The following is a 16,753-nucleotide window of genomic DNA, read 5'->3' as shown; positions in this document are numbered from 1 at the left end:
TGGAGCTGGCGGTACAAGATTTATGAATGGAGTTTGGGTCGAGTATTGGGTTGAGCTTATGAAGATTCTTGGGATGATTTGGGTTGCATTCTGGCCTGTTCTGTGGATGACTGGTGGTGAAGTTATGTTGGTTGTTCTTGGAAGATTAGGAGAGGGTTTTCAAGATGAAACAAAGAAGGAACATGAGTGTGTCTCGAATTCAGGGGAGCCAAGAGAATGGGACTGCAGTTGGGAGTTTGTTGGTGTGCTGTTCAGTGAAAGAAGAGCTTGTGTAGACTGATTAGCAGTGATATTTTGGGATTTGTATAAGGGGTTTTCGGCAGCAGTTTTCACCTGATTTATAAGCCTACAAGATGTGGATATTTGGGTACCAGTCTGTCTTGATATTAGATTGAACGGATCTGCAACGTCGGTGAAGAAAATGGAGGTGTGAATAGTGATGCATAACAGGTTATGCACCTATAAAATTTATTGCATAACTTGTTATGCATTCTCGAAATTGGTTGCATAACATGTTCTGCAGTTTTTTTTTTTTTTTGCATGACTTTTTATGCAGTCCAGAAAACGGTTATGCAGCTATTTTTTTCTTAGTATTGAAACCAACATAAAATAAGGTTGCATAATTTGTCATGCACCTACAATAATATCTACATAACAGGTTATGCAGTCGTGAAAATGGATGCATAACCTGTTACGCATCCGAAAATCATAACCTGATATGCATCCGTAAATATGGATGCATACTGCATCATGCATCAATTTTTTATGTATGCACTAAAATCAACCAAAACAATGGTTACATAACTTGTTATCAATGTATAACTTTGTTATCCAAATGCATAATTTGTTATGTAGTGGATAAAATGGTTGCATAATTCGTTATGCGTCTGCAGAATGTGTTATGCATCTTTTTTGGTGGTTACATAATAGTTATGTATCAAGTTTTCGAAAATTTTGCCTAAAATGATGATCACCTCCGATTTTTTCGTGAAAAACAAAAATTTGATATTCTTTTTTGTACTCGTTGCTTAGCTCTCTTAAAAAGATTTCCAACGATATAAAATTTATAAAATTCCAAGACGCAGATTTTTAGATATGTTATATCCAAGTTGCGTTGTCAATTATACCCCTGATGCATAACCCGTCATGCGGATGCATAATCCGTCATGCAGACATTTTTAATAATTTCATATAATTATGGGTGTCACGAAAATAATTATGGGTGTCACGGTACCTAAAATCAATTGTGGGCCTGACAGTGAGAATATTATTTTTTTTGGCCCGCGCCTAATTTTTCCTTTTCTCATTACTTTGTCGATGTAATCTAGAATCGCCCAGAGGAAAAAAGAAAAAAAAAACTGGAGAGGGGTCAGTGGCGTAGACCAAAACCTCTCGGAAGAAAAAACGACAAATTTTTCGAAAATAACGGAATTACATACTGGAAAAACGATGCATCACTGCAAGAGATTGGTAAAATTGATCCTTATTTGGAACGCGCACAATAATTGATGTGATCCCTAACAAAATTCGGCCTGCAAATTAGAGCCATCCAGGTCTTGCATACGCACCTACAAACGTAGGTGGTTCTCACAGGTAGCATTACAAGGATCTGAGTTGCAACCTTTTCTGGAAGGCTATTAAACAGACATGCTGCTGCTTCTTCTTGTAGGGAAAGACTTTGCAGCAGCTCCACCAACACCATACCTTACGTGCTCTGTTATCGAAAAAAAGTTTATCTAGGAAGCAAAGAAACTGAGAAAACATAATAAACAAAAAAACGTGCCCTCCGGAAAACGTGAACTCGATTAGGAATCCGGGACCGGGAGGCTGTTTTCCTAACAAATTGGATTCTCCCTAGCATTTGGACAACCCATTGTGAAGATGTCACTGCAACTAGCCTGTTGGGAGGATAATATCAGTACACACTGTTTAGGATCGGAACTTTTATACTACCTGAAATTTCTCATAGACCGGAAGACCTAGTTCTTCTGGCAAAATATTTACATACAAAATATTGATGTGATAAAAAAAACAAAACGCTTCATTATGTCTTCAAGAACTTCCTTGGATCTCCATGTGCAGTTTGCATTTTGACCCTTGATGAACTGCGTGGCAACCCTGCAGTCACCAAAAATCACCTCCTTTTCCTTCTTTTTTCAATTTCATTCCACAGCTATTTGAATGGCCGCGGCCAGAGCTTCCGCTACATCAGGTCCTGAGGTGAAAAATGAATCAAATTAAAAATTGTCAATGCTGTCATTCTTAATATGAACTATACCCAATCCATAAACCACTGTTTCGTGTTGACGGAATGCCTCCACTTAATAATTTTCAGTTTTAAAAAAATCCTTAGGACCAAAAGGATTAGTACTTCTTTTCACCCATTGCTTCTGGATTCTGGGAAATCCAAGTGCTTGGAACAACGATGATAAAAATTAGTGCTTATCTGCGGGAATGATCAATATACAACACTTGCATATGCATGGATAGTTTTATAGAGGCTCTAAGGAACACATGATACAGAAGCAAATGTTGGCAAGCCTTAAGACAACGAACAAGGATTCAGAGTTGGTAGTTTCAATTATATAAGCACGCATAGATATATTAGTCGACGTGCCCCTGGATAATTCCATCTAACTCGTACTGTTTTGGAGTATTCAGAAAAATCGTGTCCTACTAACTCATTCTAGTTCTGCATAAACTTTGTCATCAGGTAGACAGTACATTTGGGCAACATAAGACTGCTCTGCTGAAAACCCCATACGGTTAACATCAATTTATTTACCTGGACATGTTCATCTAAATTCCAACTCATCCTATTTTGGGGGATTGTAGACACAACACAAGATACCAGAAAAGTAAGAAAATACCATATTATGGCTGGGCTGAAGGAAATGGATTAACTAACATCCCATATTATCTATGCCACATACCAGAAAAGTAAGAAAATACCAAATCAAACATCGGAACAGACTGACAACGAAGAACCAGGATCAACCATATATTGGCAAGAGAAGAAAGCACATAAGAACTTTGCACAAGAAACAACCAAGTTCAAGGTCAGAAACCTCATGAACCATATCAACCACATGTAATAAGTCATTCAATACTAGGATTTAACTTTAAGTAGTTGCAGGCCCATTAAATATAACCACACGGATAAGGTACGAGATTTTACCTTTGTCGCTTAGGCTTCTTCTTGTTATGATTTGTAGGCTTTTGCTTCACATATGTTCTCGATTTGAAAGAAACCAGGCTCTCCACATAACTTTCTGGATAGCTGCCCATATTAATACCATCGAATAGAACCTTTCTAGTAGTGTTCCCATTATTATCATTGCATAAAGTCAATTTTTTGCAAGAATGAACTAGAATGTCACCATTTTCAAAAGACCATATCGGCTTGAAAAATGGATCTCTGGTAATTGTTTGTTGGGTAGTGGTAAATACTTTAGTCCAAGATTCTCTTACTCCATAATCTTGCATCACCCATATATCCGTTCGGATTTCAATAATAGAAAACACTACACAAAGGCAGTTACCGAACATCCCCACTTCTCTCCGTGTAATACAATTTTGTAGAGGTAGTATAGTTTCTTCGGGAAAGGGAATATCCATGAGTATCTCGCTATTAATATCGAAACAAACTATAAGTTTAGTAGAGGTCCCTACAGTGGTTGCCGTAGCGCCTGACCAGTGAAGAACACCATTAATAAGCACCCCATGAAGACTTCCGCGACCAGAAAATATGTAAGGCTCTGCGCTTTGCATAGTTTTCCAGCAGTTGGATCCTAGAAATATGCAAGGGTCTGTGCTTTGCACAGTTCTCCAACACTCGGAACCTAACCTATAAACTTCAATTTTTTTGCCCGGACAATTTTCATAACCCGAAATTCTCACTAACTTGTAATCATCGATGTTGATATCATAGCCAAACCCATATCTAAAGAAGTAGCTTGATTTACCCCGAAGTTCCGATAATGGCAATTTGATATTCATAAATTCACCAGTTGCTGGGTTCCAAATACAAATCCGATTTTTCTGATCAATACCATTACCATAACTAGAAATACCCAAACAAATAATTCCATCACAAGATCCAAGAATCAGAATATCCTTGGTATTTCTTTTTTCAAATGGGTAAGCCATGGTAACAACTTTCACTTCTGATACAGCTGATGATGATATTGAATTGTAATCCACGGAATTAATGATAGGGTTCTTATGTTGATGATACCTAGAATGATCAAACATGAGTCTAGGGTTACGATTGTTAGTTTGAATTGATCGATTAAGATGATTCTTGATAAAACTAGGTTTAGAAAGTAGACTACACAAGGGCTTGCACACACATCTACATGATAGGATTGAATTAACTGGTAGTCTGAGAAAAATATCTACCTGAATCTCCTCCGGAAGTCTCCACATTGAAGACATTTCTTCAGATTTCTTCACTTGATACTGAGAGACTGTTCAAGGGAAAATGGAAGGCATTGGCTTTTGAAATGAAGAGACGCTCAACCCGGGTTTGGACCATTTGGTTAATTAATTAATAGACTCTACTTAGTTAAGGGCAGTAGACCTCAGGAGGAGGGACATGTGGCCGTGGTTTGCAACTGTGTCACATTATGACTGCTGATAGTGGCCATTTGTTTAGATATCACTGTCCAATTATTCTTTTTTTTTTTTTGAAGCATAGGTTATATAAAAAAGAAAAGGGGGGAAATAAAAAAAATCATCCTCTTTGGGTTGGGAGAAAAAGTAGTTTGGGGACCTAATTTTCGTAAAAATTCGAAAATGCTGACCTAATTTGTGTAAAAGTTCATAAATCCTAAACTACTTTTTCTAAAACTGTTTATGATTGGGAATTCTTATATTCCATATCGTAAATATTCGATATCGACTGGGAAACTAATAAGATCCATCCGTAGTTCATTACGAATGGTTTGGAAATTTTGTTTTGCTGGTTGTAGGTGATTTTATACGTCTAGGTTTCCCAGCCGTTTTTAGTCCTGTATTTGAAAAGAGATTCAAGGGTTAGATTTACGTCTAGGTATTCCCAACCGTGATAGCAAATAACCTAGCCTTAAGAGGTTTTACTGCTGGACCGTGTTGAAATTCCCAGTCGTAGGTCTCTTTTATAGCTTGTAATTTTAAAATATTCCAACTGAATATGATGTTACGGCTTGGTCGAGTAACAATTTCCCATATGAAACTGTAACTTTTTTCTCTCGTTTGTAAATATTTGAATATTATTTTCTATATGATTTGTATTGAACTTTGTTAAATGCATCTATTGAACAAAGAAAATGAAAAGAAGAAGAGGAGAAACAAAAGAAGTAACACCTTATAATTCCCCGACTTCGGCTCCTCGTCATGAAAACCATTGGGTGCAGATGAAAGAACCCAGAAGGAACTACCATTGGTAGCGCAACTGAAGAAGAAACAACTGAACCTGCAATGGTGGCTACTCAAGAACCAATGTAGATATTCAAGAAACGGCTGAACCTGCAATGGTGGTTACTCAACAAGCAAATGTAGATAAGGGTAAAGCCGTAGTGGGTGACAATAATAAGAAGAAGTATTCACTAAAGGCTACAACATGACAAGTAATTGATGATATGCCTGTCTTTCCTCCCAAAAAGAATGTGAGACCTTGGTGTGATTCAACAGATCGATCCGTCTAGTTTGGTTACCAGACTTCATAGGCTGTTAGGGTTTGTGCCGCAAAGCTAATAAGTTTATTTCTAAGATTGTATATATGTTATTTTATTAATTTAATTATGAATTGTTTTATTGTAACAACAAGTGTATAAGGATCCTGATAAAGTGGCATCGAAACTGAAACACTAACAAGGGAAGTTTTCGTTGTATAAAGAGCACGAGACATGGTTTGCTTGGTGAAATCCTCGGGGTTATGTCCTGGAATTAATATTGTACTAAGGACTTATGATGTTAATATTGTTTGTGGATTTAGGGAAAGATTCTGGGCCGAAACTATGACTTTTCAACTCCCGTTCGACGAGATGACTATCACTCCGGATGTTACTCACCAAAAACAGGTCTTTCCTTGGATGGAAAATTTGTATTTGAAACTTTCGACAACCAAATTCCTTTTGAAGCTCTTTATGTCTTGAAAAAAGATTGTCTTGGATGGGGCAAAGTTGAAGCATAATAAGAGTTTGAGATTGGTGCCAGAGCCAAGCCACTAAAAGAAAGGGATCTAACATATCATGGAAAAGATTTTCAAATTGCAAGGAAGATTAACTTGGTTCGTTTTAGGGAATTTTTTTGGGGATTCGCCTGCCAAGGTTAGAAATGGACAAGTGGTGATAGACGAAGCAAGAGCTAGACATACACCTATAGCTTACTTGTTACACGCTCTTGGGACCGTATTTTCCCCGATTTCTCGAGAAATAAGGTCAATGCTTGTTATTTATAGTTGTTGAAGACTATTAGTCTTGATCCAGAGACAAACGAGGTACCGAAGTACTCGTAGGGCACCGACATCCTTTCTTACTTGATAGACTGTCTTTGCAAAGCTTCTAGGTGGGACCAAACACAAATTCTCGAGAATGTGAGCCTTCTCCAGGTATTATATGGTTTCCATATTCAAAAATTTGTTGTAGTTGTGTGTGTAATATCTTATTTATAATTCTTTTTTTTCCGTAGTCATGGGCTTACCACCATTTTAAATGTTTGAGGCCTTCTCGGATAACAACTGGCCTCTAGAGAAACCTACAGGAGGAAGATACCCGTTTGGAGGGACCCAACATAAAGATAAAGAGACAGAAATGTTCGACATGGGGAAAGGTTGGACGCTTTGACAATGGATGAAGTGGTTTTTGATCCATATTTGGACTTGATGAAGATGGATATGATGAAGTTGGTGATAAAGTAATTGTCATTTTAGGTCCTCGTAAAACACTCCATCAACTTGGTATTTTCCAGAAAAGGGTACCTAAAAATTCTCGTTTTAAACTGAGCAAACCCAACTTCCATTTTACTGAGAAGGATCTCGATTTGACCTATGAACCATCACTGATGATCTATATTGGAATGATCTTTCTGAAGAAGTAAACCAAATGAGAACAATAGGGCTTGAAACTTTCCACGACACTTCTGATGCAGCTGCAAGCTACATGGAAGGGTACCAAGAGTGGTCTCATCGTTACGTGGAAAACACTGAACCTTGAAGCGAGGAAACACCGAACAGAGGAAGATAGTTCAAGTTCGAAGAAGGATGAAAGTTATTGGAAGGAAGATATGAAATTATGGTACTTACACTATTAATTTTATGTTTCTATATGTTTTTTTTTTAAATTATATACGGATAATTGGAGTTCGTATATTTAATATAAAAATAGGTTGAACTAGCTCAGTGGTTGGTAAAGGACATGAGCTATAGCATTGATGCGAGTGGGATGTTAACGGTGGCTCAACAAAGAGTACTCCAGAATCAATTTAAGGGTTTACTAGACCCTTCCAAAGGAGGTCTATATATTATTGAAGAAGACCAACCAAGGGGTACCAAGAGGGGTAGGCCTCCTTCATCTAGCGAAGACTCATATGACTCAGATGCTCCCTCCGATGAGCATGTTCAATCAAATATATTTGTCCAAAACCAATGAAAAGGTGTAACTGGTCAAAGTGGACGTGGTGGAGGTTAAAAAAAGATCTAATTCAAGGAGGACGCGGTAAAAAAGGTCCAACTCAAGGTGGACGTGGACGTGCTACAAGTGATAAAAGTGGTACATGTGAAGGTGGAAATGGTCGAGGACACATGGTCAAGGTCATGGTATAAGTGGAGCTAAAGTTGTAGAAGAGGTTGTCGAAGATCGAGGAAGGGGATTCAGATGCGGCATCGAGATCGGGTTCGACATCAGGATCGGGCGAGGATTCAAGTGAATAACCTGTGTATATGTAATGGATTTAGTATATTGCTTGGTTGAACTTTTATTATCTAAGACTTTGTCTATTTAGTATTTTGGTTTTGGTAATGGATTTGGACGGATATATTTTTATAACTTAGCGTGTATGAATGAATTTTAGTGTTTTCATTTATTTAGTTCTAAGTGCAATGGTGAAAAAATCAACATTGTGAAAATTCATGTGAACTTACGGCTAGGTTAATAATTCAAAAAATATAGCCCTAAATGCCTATAAGTGCAGCTAAAAACACTCCTACTATCTCGGCTGACTTTCCCAACCGTAAATCTTTTTGTCGGTTGGGAATTCTAGCCGTAACCGTCTATGAATTTCTCAAAAATATTGGACCATTGTTTCGGATAACAATTCCTGGTCGTTAAAGTTTATTATGGTTGGGTTTCCCATCCATAGTTATATTTACGATTAGGAATACCTAGACGTAACCTTTTCTATAAACCCAAAAAAAATTGAGCCACGAAAACGGCTAGATATCCTGGCCGTAACTTGTGTTAACCGATAGGAGTCTGAGCCACAAATCTAACATAAAGTCAGAATTCTATTTTACGGCTTGGTTTCCTAGCCGTAAGTATGACATAGCCAAAACCAACAAGTTTATACGTACTTACGGTTTCGTCGACATAGCCATTTCCTAGCCGTAAGTACATGAATATCTTTTTATAGAACATTTATATTTCCTACTTTTGAATTTTGAAAAATAGATCCGTTAGAAGACTAATTTATACATTATTGAAAAGAATATAGTCGTTCAACCACTTATGTGTATTTGAAATAATCCACCTCTATACAACCACCCATCCCAAATCAATATTACACCTTCTACATCAACAATCTCCACCAAAACCATTAAAATATCAATGCAATATACCAAAAAATGGATAAATCTAACTTTACTTTGGATGAAGACTTATCTCTTTGCAAAAAACTTGTACTATGCTATCCAAAGAGGGGAGAAGAAAGAACACAAGGTGGTTTAGTGAGTGTTAGTTATTGGAGAAATATTTTTGACAACTTTTGTAGTGAAACACGTAACCGTAATAAGCGTAATGGAGTTTAATTGTATCTTCGGTTTGGAGATATACGAAAAAAAAGTTGAAGAATATACGTCTTTACTTCGTATTTGCAAGCAACTTCGACTTAGAGGTGAAACTGATGATGAAGTCGTTTCTCAAGCTAGGAAGAAATAGAGATAATGAAAAGGTTCATGTTTAAACTACGGAACTCATTTCGCCATCATCAAAGACTTATTAATATATCGATCGTAAGGGATGTTATTAAATCCAAATTTGTAATGCGAATTTTAGTAAGTATATTATGGGTTATAATGTGGTTTAAATAATGAAAGTATTTTTTACCTTTCAATCGTGGTATGTATGTCGAAATTCTAAATATCTTAATCTACTGCTTTAATTACGGATGAGATAGTTGCCTTCTAAACCTGATGACCCAGCCGTAATACAGACTCAAGAGATTTTTGCCTTAATTACGGCCAAAAGTTCTCCACTTCCTAGTTGTTAAGGTGACTTACGGCTGGAAATGATTTAATTCCCAGCCGTAATCTTCTATTTACGTTCTGTAGACCTTCAATTCCGAACCATAAATAAACGTCACGGTTGGGTTGACGTTGTATCTCAGTCGTAACTTAAAAAACAACCAGTTTTTTCCCTTTATTTTTAACATATTTGAATCAACAAATTGGTATTGGGAGTTGAGTATAAGGGTCCACTGAGTATTTTAAGAATATGTATCATCATTTTCTTCCAAGGTTTTCAAAAAAATTCCTCAAAATCTTCTCCTTATTACAAATAAAATAAAATAAAATAAGTTTGAATTTCAACTATTAAGATTAGATTAATCGAATCTTAATTATTTTGGTTAATCACCATAATTAGCACTAATTTAATTGAGGGTATATTTGCCATTATTAAAAATAGTTGGATAAAGGGTTATGTCATTTACTACTTCATAACCCCTTTTTGTCTTCTAGCCAGCCACAAAACCCACCCGATCTCAACCCAAAAAATAGGATTCTGAAAGGAAAAAAAAGAAAAAAGAAAAAAACAAGATCATGATTTCATGTGGATATTTGGTACCCATAGAGTCGTTTAGTACAATTTGACTAAGAAAGTGTGGGATTTTCATGTACCAAATTATTGTTGAATGATTTCTGAAAAAGCGAGAGTCTAACAACCACACCCAATATTTCGCTTTACAATTTGTGTGGACTATCTCCAATATACTTTCAAGAGAATCAACTAGACAGTCATGCCCAATCTTAAGAAAAGTATATCAAAGAGTTATATCTCAATTTCTTAATTCAATCTGCAATCAAACAAATAGGAATTTGCGAGCCCGATTGAATATAAGAAATAATTTGGATGGTATCAAAAACCAATATCCAAATGTCAATCAATTTAATCAACAACCAAAGGTTGGATTCGCAATTAATTAAACTTACATACAACCTGTGATATTTCAATTATATAAACAAATATAATGCAAAAAAAAAATAACACAGACACCAGAAGTTTTGTTAACGAGGAAACCGCAAATGCAGAAAAACCGGAGACCTATTCCAGATTTGAACACCACACTGTATTAAGTCGATACAGACACTAGCCTACTCCAAGTTAACTTCGGACTGGAATGTAGTTGAGCCATATCCAATCTCACACTGATCAAGGTCACGTCCCGTTCCTTACGCCTCTGAATCCCAGCAAGAATCTGCGCACTTGATTCCCTTAGCTGATCTCACCCACAACTAAGAGTTGCTACGACCCAAAGTCGAAGACTTGATAAACCAATCTATCCCTCACAAAAAAGTCTATTGAATGGATAAATCTGTCTCCCACAGATATCCCTATGAGGTTTGTTCCGTCTTTTGATAAATCAAGGTGAACAAAAACTAATTGATATACCGGACTTATATTCCCGAAGAACAGCCTAGAAATATCAATCACCTCAGAATTATCTTAATCGTATGGTAGTGAAAGAAAGATATTCTGGAATCACAAACGATGAGACGAAGATGTTTGTGACTATTTTTTATCTTGCCTACCAGAGATTAAATCTCGAGAAAATCTTAGAGAAGATAGTACTCGATCACGATAGAAAACAACAAGATCAGAACATGCAACTACAGAGAAAATTGTTTGGTCTAGCTTCACAATCCCAATGAAGTCTTCAAGTCGTTAACCTACAGGGTTTTAGAAAAACCTAAGGTTAATGGAGAATCGACTCTAGGCGCAATTAGTATCACACATGAGGTGTGGGGATTGGGTTTCCCAGTTGCTAGAGTTCTGCCTTATATAGTCTTCAAATCAGGGTTTGCAATCAATAGTACCTTGGAACAAAACATTCAATATTCACCGTTAGATGAAAACCTGATTAGTCTCAAGCTAATATCTTTCAACCATTAGATCGAACTGAGCTTGTTACACACAAATTAAAAGTGACTTCATTTAGATATGAGTAACCGTACCTAAACGTGTACACCTTTGTTGGCTCAACAATAGTTAACCGAAGTTATCCATATGAACACTTTCATATCAACCATATTCATCTTAACCATAACTAGGTCAAATAACTCAAATGAAATTAGTTCTAGAGTTGTTCAATTATTTATATTCTCATAGAAGTATACAAGACACAATTGAAGCAAAAACGATTTTGATTCACTAGAATAAATTCATGACCATTATAGCCACGGTTTGCAAAAGATTGCATTCCTTATTATATAAATGTATTAGTTAATGAACAAACCAATTTTAGAACATAACCCACTCAAGTATGCAAACGAGTACGCATACCTAAGTAGCCGGACTTGGACTGCGTTCTCCAGTATGCAAACGGGTACGCATACTGTCATACACTTCCAAGTTTCAGTTGAATCCAATACGCGTACTGGTACGCATACTATAGTTCCCGGACTTCAACTGACTTCGCCAGTACGCATACTGGTATGCATACTTTAGCTCCCGGACTTTACCTGACCTCGCCAGTACGCATACGGGTATGCATACTACATTCCAGTCTTGGTCAACACATACGCAAGTACGCATATTGTGCACATAATGCAATTATGGTTAAGTGTTCTAAACTAACATTTCAATCATTGAAACATTCTTAAAAGACGACAATAGATGTCTCACACAAACTATAAGCTTCAAAGCGATTTTCAAGTGATCGAATGATCAATACGAAACATTCTGAGTCTACATCAAATGACTGTCTCACACAAATCATGTAAGATGTTACCAGGTGATTTTCACATGATCATATTTTAACTTTCGTCAAGAATATAAGACGAACTTGGTTAAAGCGAAAGCTTACGAACACATATTTCGAGAAATATGTAAGCGTGTTAAACTCAGCTCGAAATATCAAATGTGTATAATCGAAGTCTATATAGCTATACGAATTTTGTCTCAAATAGGAGATAGAGTAGATAGACTTTTGAGTGATAGATGAGTTCAAGTGTCCACATACCTTTTGTTGATGAAGTTCCACAAGCTCCCCTTAGTAGTTCTTCGTCTTCAATCGATGAACGTCGTGAATCCTAATGCTCAACTACACTTTCTATCTTAATCCGAGACTTAGCTATAAGTAGACTAGAATTCAAGACTTATAGTTTTGGCAACTAAACTTGACAAAAAGATTGACATAGCAATGCTTGCGAGTTCGACCGAGCAGTGCTCTAACAATCTCTCCCTTTATCAATTTTAGTGATAAAACTATCAATACATATGGAATACAAAATAAATAAACTTTGTATCTCTAAATCCAAATGCTTGATTTCCTTGGTTCTTCAACATTATTCAAAATCTTCGTTACTTCCAAGTACTCCAGTGATTCTTAATGTGTTCAACTCAGCATCATAGTTGTTAAAGATCCGTAGCTATAACAATGAGAAAACAATAGCTCTTAATCATTGTTATACAGTGTCATAGTATTATTACACAACATCAAAGTCCAATTGTATCACAACTTTGACAACAATATTATGGTGATATGTATCACTCCCCCTTAGTCAATACTTCATCTCACATGAAAATCACCCCCCCCCCCTACATAATGATCCGTAAACCATATGTATTTGTGGTGTGAACTACACATTAATTCTCCCCCTTTTTTTCAATATAAATTTCCAAAGGTACGAAAACTAGTGGGATCATAATGAAATTCTCATAGATATACTTCATGACTAAAAGAGAACATATTAACTTTGTATCGATGATTTCGCATAGTCGAAACTTAGTGTATTCATCAAGGAGATTATAAAGATACAAGAAAAATCCTACAATATTCCACAGCCGCACTCCCCACAAAGATTTGGAAATTAAGCACAAGTTCAATTAAGAACTCTCCCCCATAAAATGTAATTCCCGAAAGAACAACAAGAGCGACCTTACTTTCACAAGAAAATAAGGATTTCTTTGGACATTAACATATCACATGAAACATGAATTTGTATCCAAAATACTCAATTAAATTAACCATAAGAGAATCCATGATTATTTTAATCGGAAATGCTCAACATAAGAGAACTTATGGAGCCACACAGTACTTTCACATAGAAGTGGATCAGGGAAAGACAAATACTGCGGAATATTCAAAGAGTCATTTTATTTTTCATCAATATTTGCATAAAGACATATAATAGACTTAATCTTTGCAATCAAAAGTTCATCCTATCTTCATCAATATTTGCATAATGACATAATATCCTTAAATTTTGACATATATGTGACAATCATAGTTCACGGACGCAAACACACATATCCTATAACAAGTTGCAATAAAACCATAAAGATTAATACTGCAAAATCATCTTCCAAATAAAATTTAGAATTTAAATAAATAAATCTAAAACATTGCAAGATGAAAATCGTTGGCAATAGCTATGTGTACTCACAATAATTGCTATTTCAAACCCTAGTTATCCTTCTTAACACACAAGAATAAATTGTGATAAGAAGTTTCCTAGACATTAAGGCCTCTAAAAAATTCTTTATCGTCCCCGAACTCCTTGTCATCAACAGCCATGGGAACATAAAGTTCATGAAGAAATGAGTCAGTTCCAACAAACCTTCTAGACTGATGCCGAACCAGGGCCTTCTGAATTTCGAGAGTCATCAAAACAATATCCTTTATTTGCTGAATCTCCTTTCTTGTTTCCTTCAACTCTTCAAGAACCCCAGAAAACTTCGGTAGATTAGAAGGAACTGCTCTTGGTTTCCTCACATTCCACCTTTTTCTTTTTAAAGTTGAAGGTACAAGAGATTTATCTTTTTCCTTCATGATTGATGGCTTAACAATCATATTAACATCTTTTCCATCAGAAGACATAATGCTTGGATTCTCCATACCAGTATGAGATTGTGAGAGGAATTCACAAATCAGACTCAACAAGCAATCTTGTGATAAAAACAGTTTTTAGAGAAGGAAAAAGGAATGTAGGTTACGGAACCTTTATACACTAAAAGAATTCACGTACTCAAAACCCTAAAGAAGGCAGAATTATCGATTTTAACCATCTTTTATTGATCAAACTGAGTAAAGCCTTTCCGATATCAATTAGATATGAAAAGATGGAAGAATTCCAAATTGGTGAAAACAAAAACAAAGAAAAAAAAAGTTCTTTTCTCTTTTCCTAAAGCCTGAAGTGTGCAAACTCTTGTGTCTTCTGAACCAGGCACATGAGACAAGATACACAACCAACACATTTAAGTTGTATTGGGGTGAACAATAATTTGTCCATCATAAACTTCTTGAACGGAATTCTTAGAACCATGTTTCACAAACTGTTTAGACCGTATTCTTTTCTCTAGTGGTCTAATTTTTTATTTAGAGATTAACTGTTTCTTCGGAGAAGAGATGAGATTACTTACCTCGGATGACTTCTGAACAATTTTGAGCTTGTTTGTTAATAGATTTGCTCTTCGTTGAAGTTTGTCGACATATCTTATTTGTGTTTGTACTTGAAACATTTGGAGAGTTCATGACCATTGAGAGTACAATAAGAACATGTCAATAGGGAGGATGATTCAGACGTTATAGCTGTGCATACTGCTAGACAAATGGTAGAACCTAAAAAATTAGAAACAGAATTTCCAGTACCCAAAGAGAAATCCATTTTATCCTCCAATGTGGTTGAAGTTTCTCCCGGAAGAATATCGAGATTGAGGTATGTATTGCTACAATTATGAAAATCAATATTTTTACAGAGGAGTGCAACACTTAATTTTTCGTTTTCATTAGAATCATAGTGATCAGACATTTCATCAACAGTTGCAGCAAGACATTTGTTTCCAGTGTATTTTCTACGATTTGGACACTCATTTGCAAAATGACAAAAACCTTTGCACTTGAAGCACTGTGGCATATCCTCGTCATCAGTATCGTCATTATCTTTGTTTTTAGAAGGAACATGATTATGAGGTTTAACTGGTGACTTAGGTTTACCTTTAGTGAACCGTTTACTTTTCTTCAAACGAAGATCTCTAAACTATATTGTGATCAAAGATACTGACTTATTAAGATCTTCGTCTGATGATTTAGTCTCAGAAGGATCATCTTCAGAGATGCCAACACTTTTACTTTTATCAAGTAATTTAGTGTTCTTTCGTGTTTTCAAATAAATATCCTTTCCAGATTTGGATACATGCACATGATCAAAGATCTTTAATTTCCTAACGAGAGTATTTCTGGAAAGTGCATCAAGGTTATTTCCTTCAAAGATGGCATGTTTCTTAGAATCGTATCCAGATGGCAATAATCTGAAAATTTTCATCAAAATGTCCTTTTCAGGAATAGTCTTACCCAATGCAAAAGATGCATTAACAATTTCAGACACTTTGTGATTAAACTCATCAACTGAATCTTCATCTGCCATACGAAGGTTTTCCCGATCAGAATTTAGGTTTTGAAGCCTACCTTAGTTTTCACAGGTATTCCCTTCAAATAATGTTTCAAAGATATCCCACGCATCTTTAGACCGAGTGCATGTAGTCATATGGTTCTGAAGATCTGGGGTAATGGCATGGAGGATTGCATTCAATACGTCAGAATTTTGCTTTGCAGCAAGAATCTCGACAGCATCATAATCGCCGATATCCTTTGGAGCAGTTACATTGTCTATTGTAACAACCGGAGGAAAATAACCATTAAAAACATAAACCCATGATTGAAAATCACGTGCTTGAAGAAAGGCACGCATAGTAGTTTTCCACCACAAGTAATTCGAGCCATCGAAGACTGGCGGTACATTTATAGAGATAGCATTATGTCCATAGAGTTAGATCGCTACAAACACAGACTTATAAGGTCTTAAACGTGTTTGCATGCGCTGATACCAATTGAAAAAGAGAGGGTCTAGCAACCACACCCAATATTTCGCTTAGCAATCAGTATGGACTAACTCTAATATACTTTAAAGAGAATCAACTAGACAGTCAGACTCAATCTTAAGAAAAGTATATCAAAGAGTTATATCTCAATTTATCAATTCAATCTGCAATCAAATAAATAGGAATTTGCGAGCCCAATTGAATATAATATCCAAGTGTCGATCAATTTAATCAACAACCAAAGGTTGGATTCGCAATTAATTGAAATTACGCACAGCCTGTGATATTTCAATTATATAAACAAATATAATGCGGAAAATAAATAACACAGACACCAGAAGTTTTGTTAATGAGGAAACTGCAAATGCATAAAAACCCCGGGACCTAGTACAGATTTGAACACCACACTGTATTAAGCCGCTACAGACACTAGCCTACTCCAAGTTAACTTCGGACTG

The 16,753-nt window shown here is 36.0% G+C and overlaps 1 protein-coding gene across 1 annotated transcript; it reads right to left on the bottom strand.

Moving 5' to 3' along the window:
• Window positions 1–1,763: 1,763 nt before the first annotated feature.
• LOC113274771 (F-box protein CPR1-like) lies at window positions 1,764–4,528 on the bottom strand. Its single transcript, XM_026524159.1, has 2 exons — window positions 3,179–4,528; window positions 1,764–2,215 (listed from the first exon to the last, which is right to left on the bottom strand). Exons 1-2 carry the CDS (start codon window positions 4,435–4,437, stop codon window positions 2,209–2,211), a joined length of 1,266 nt encoding a protein of 421 aa, XP_026379944.1. The 5' UTR covers window positions 4,438–4,528; the 3' UTR covers window positions 1,764–2,208.
• Window positions 4,529–16,753: the final 12,225 nt, after the last annotated feature.

Source organism: Papaver somniferum, chromosome 4 (assembly GCF_003573695.1).
Source record: "Papaver somniferum cultivar HN1 chromosome 4, ASM357369v1, whole genome shotgun sequence".
NCBI lineage: Eukaryota > Viridiplantae > Streptophyta > Magnoliopsida > Ranunculales > Papaveraceae > Papaver > Papaver somniferum.
The sequence above is the reverse complement of the archived record's forward strand: the minus strand, read 5'-3'. Positions and strand labels throughout refer to the sequence as shown.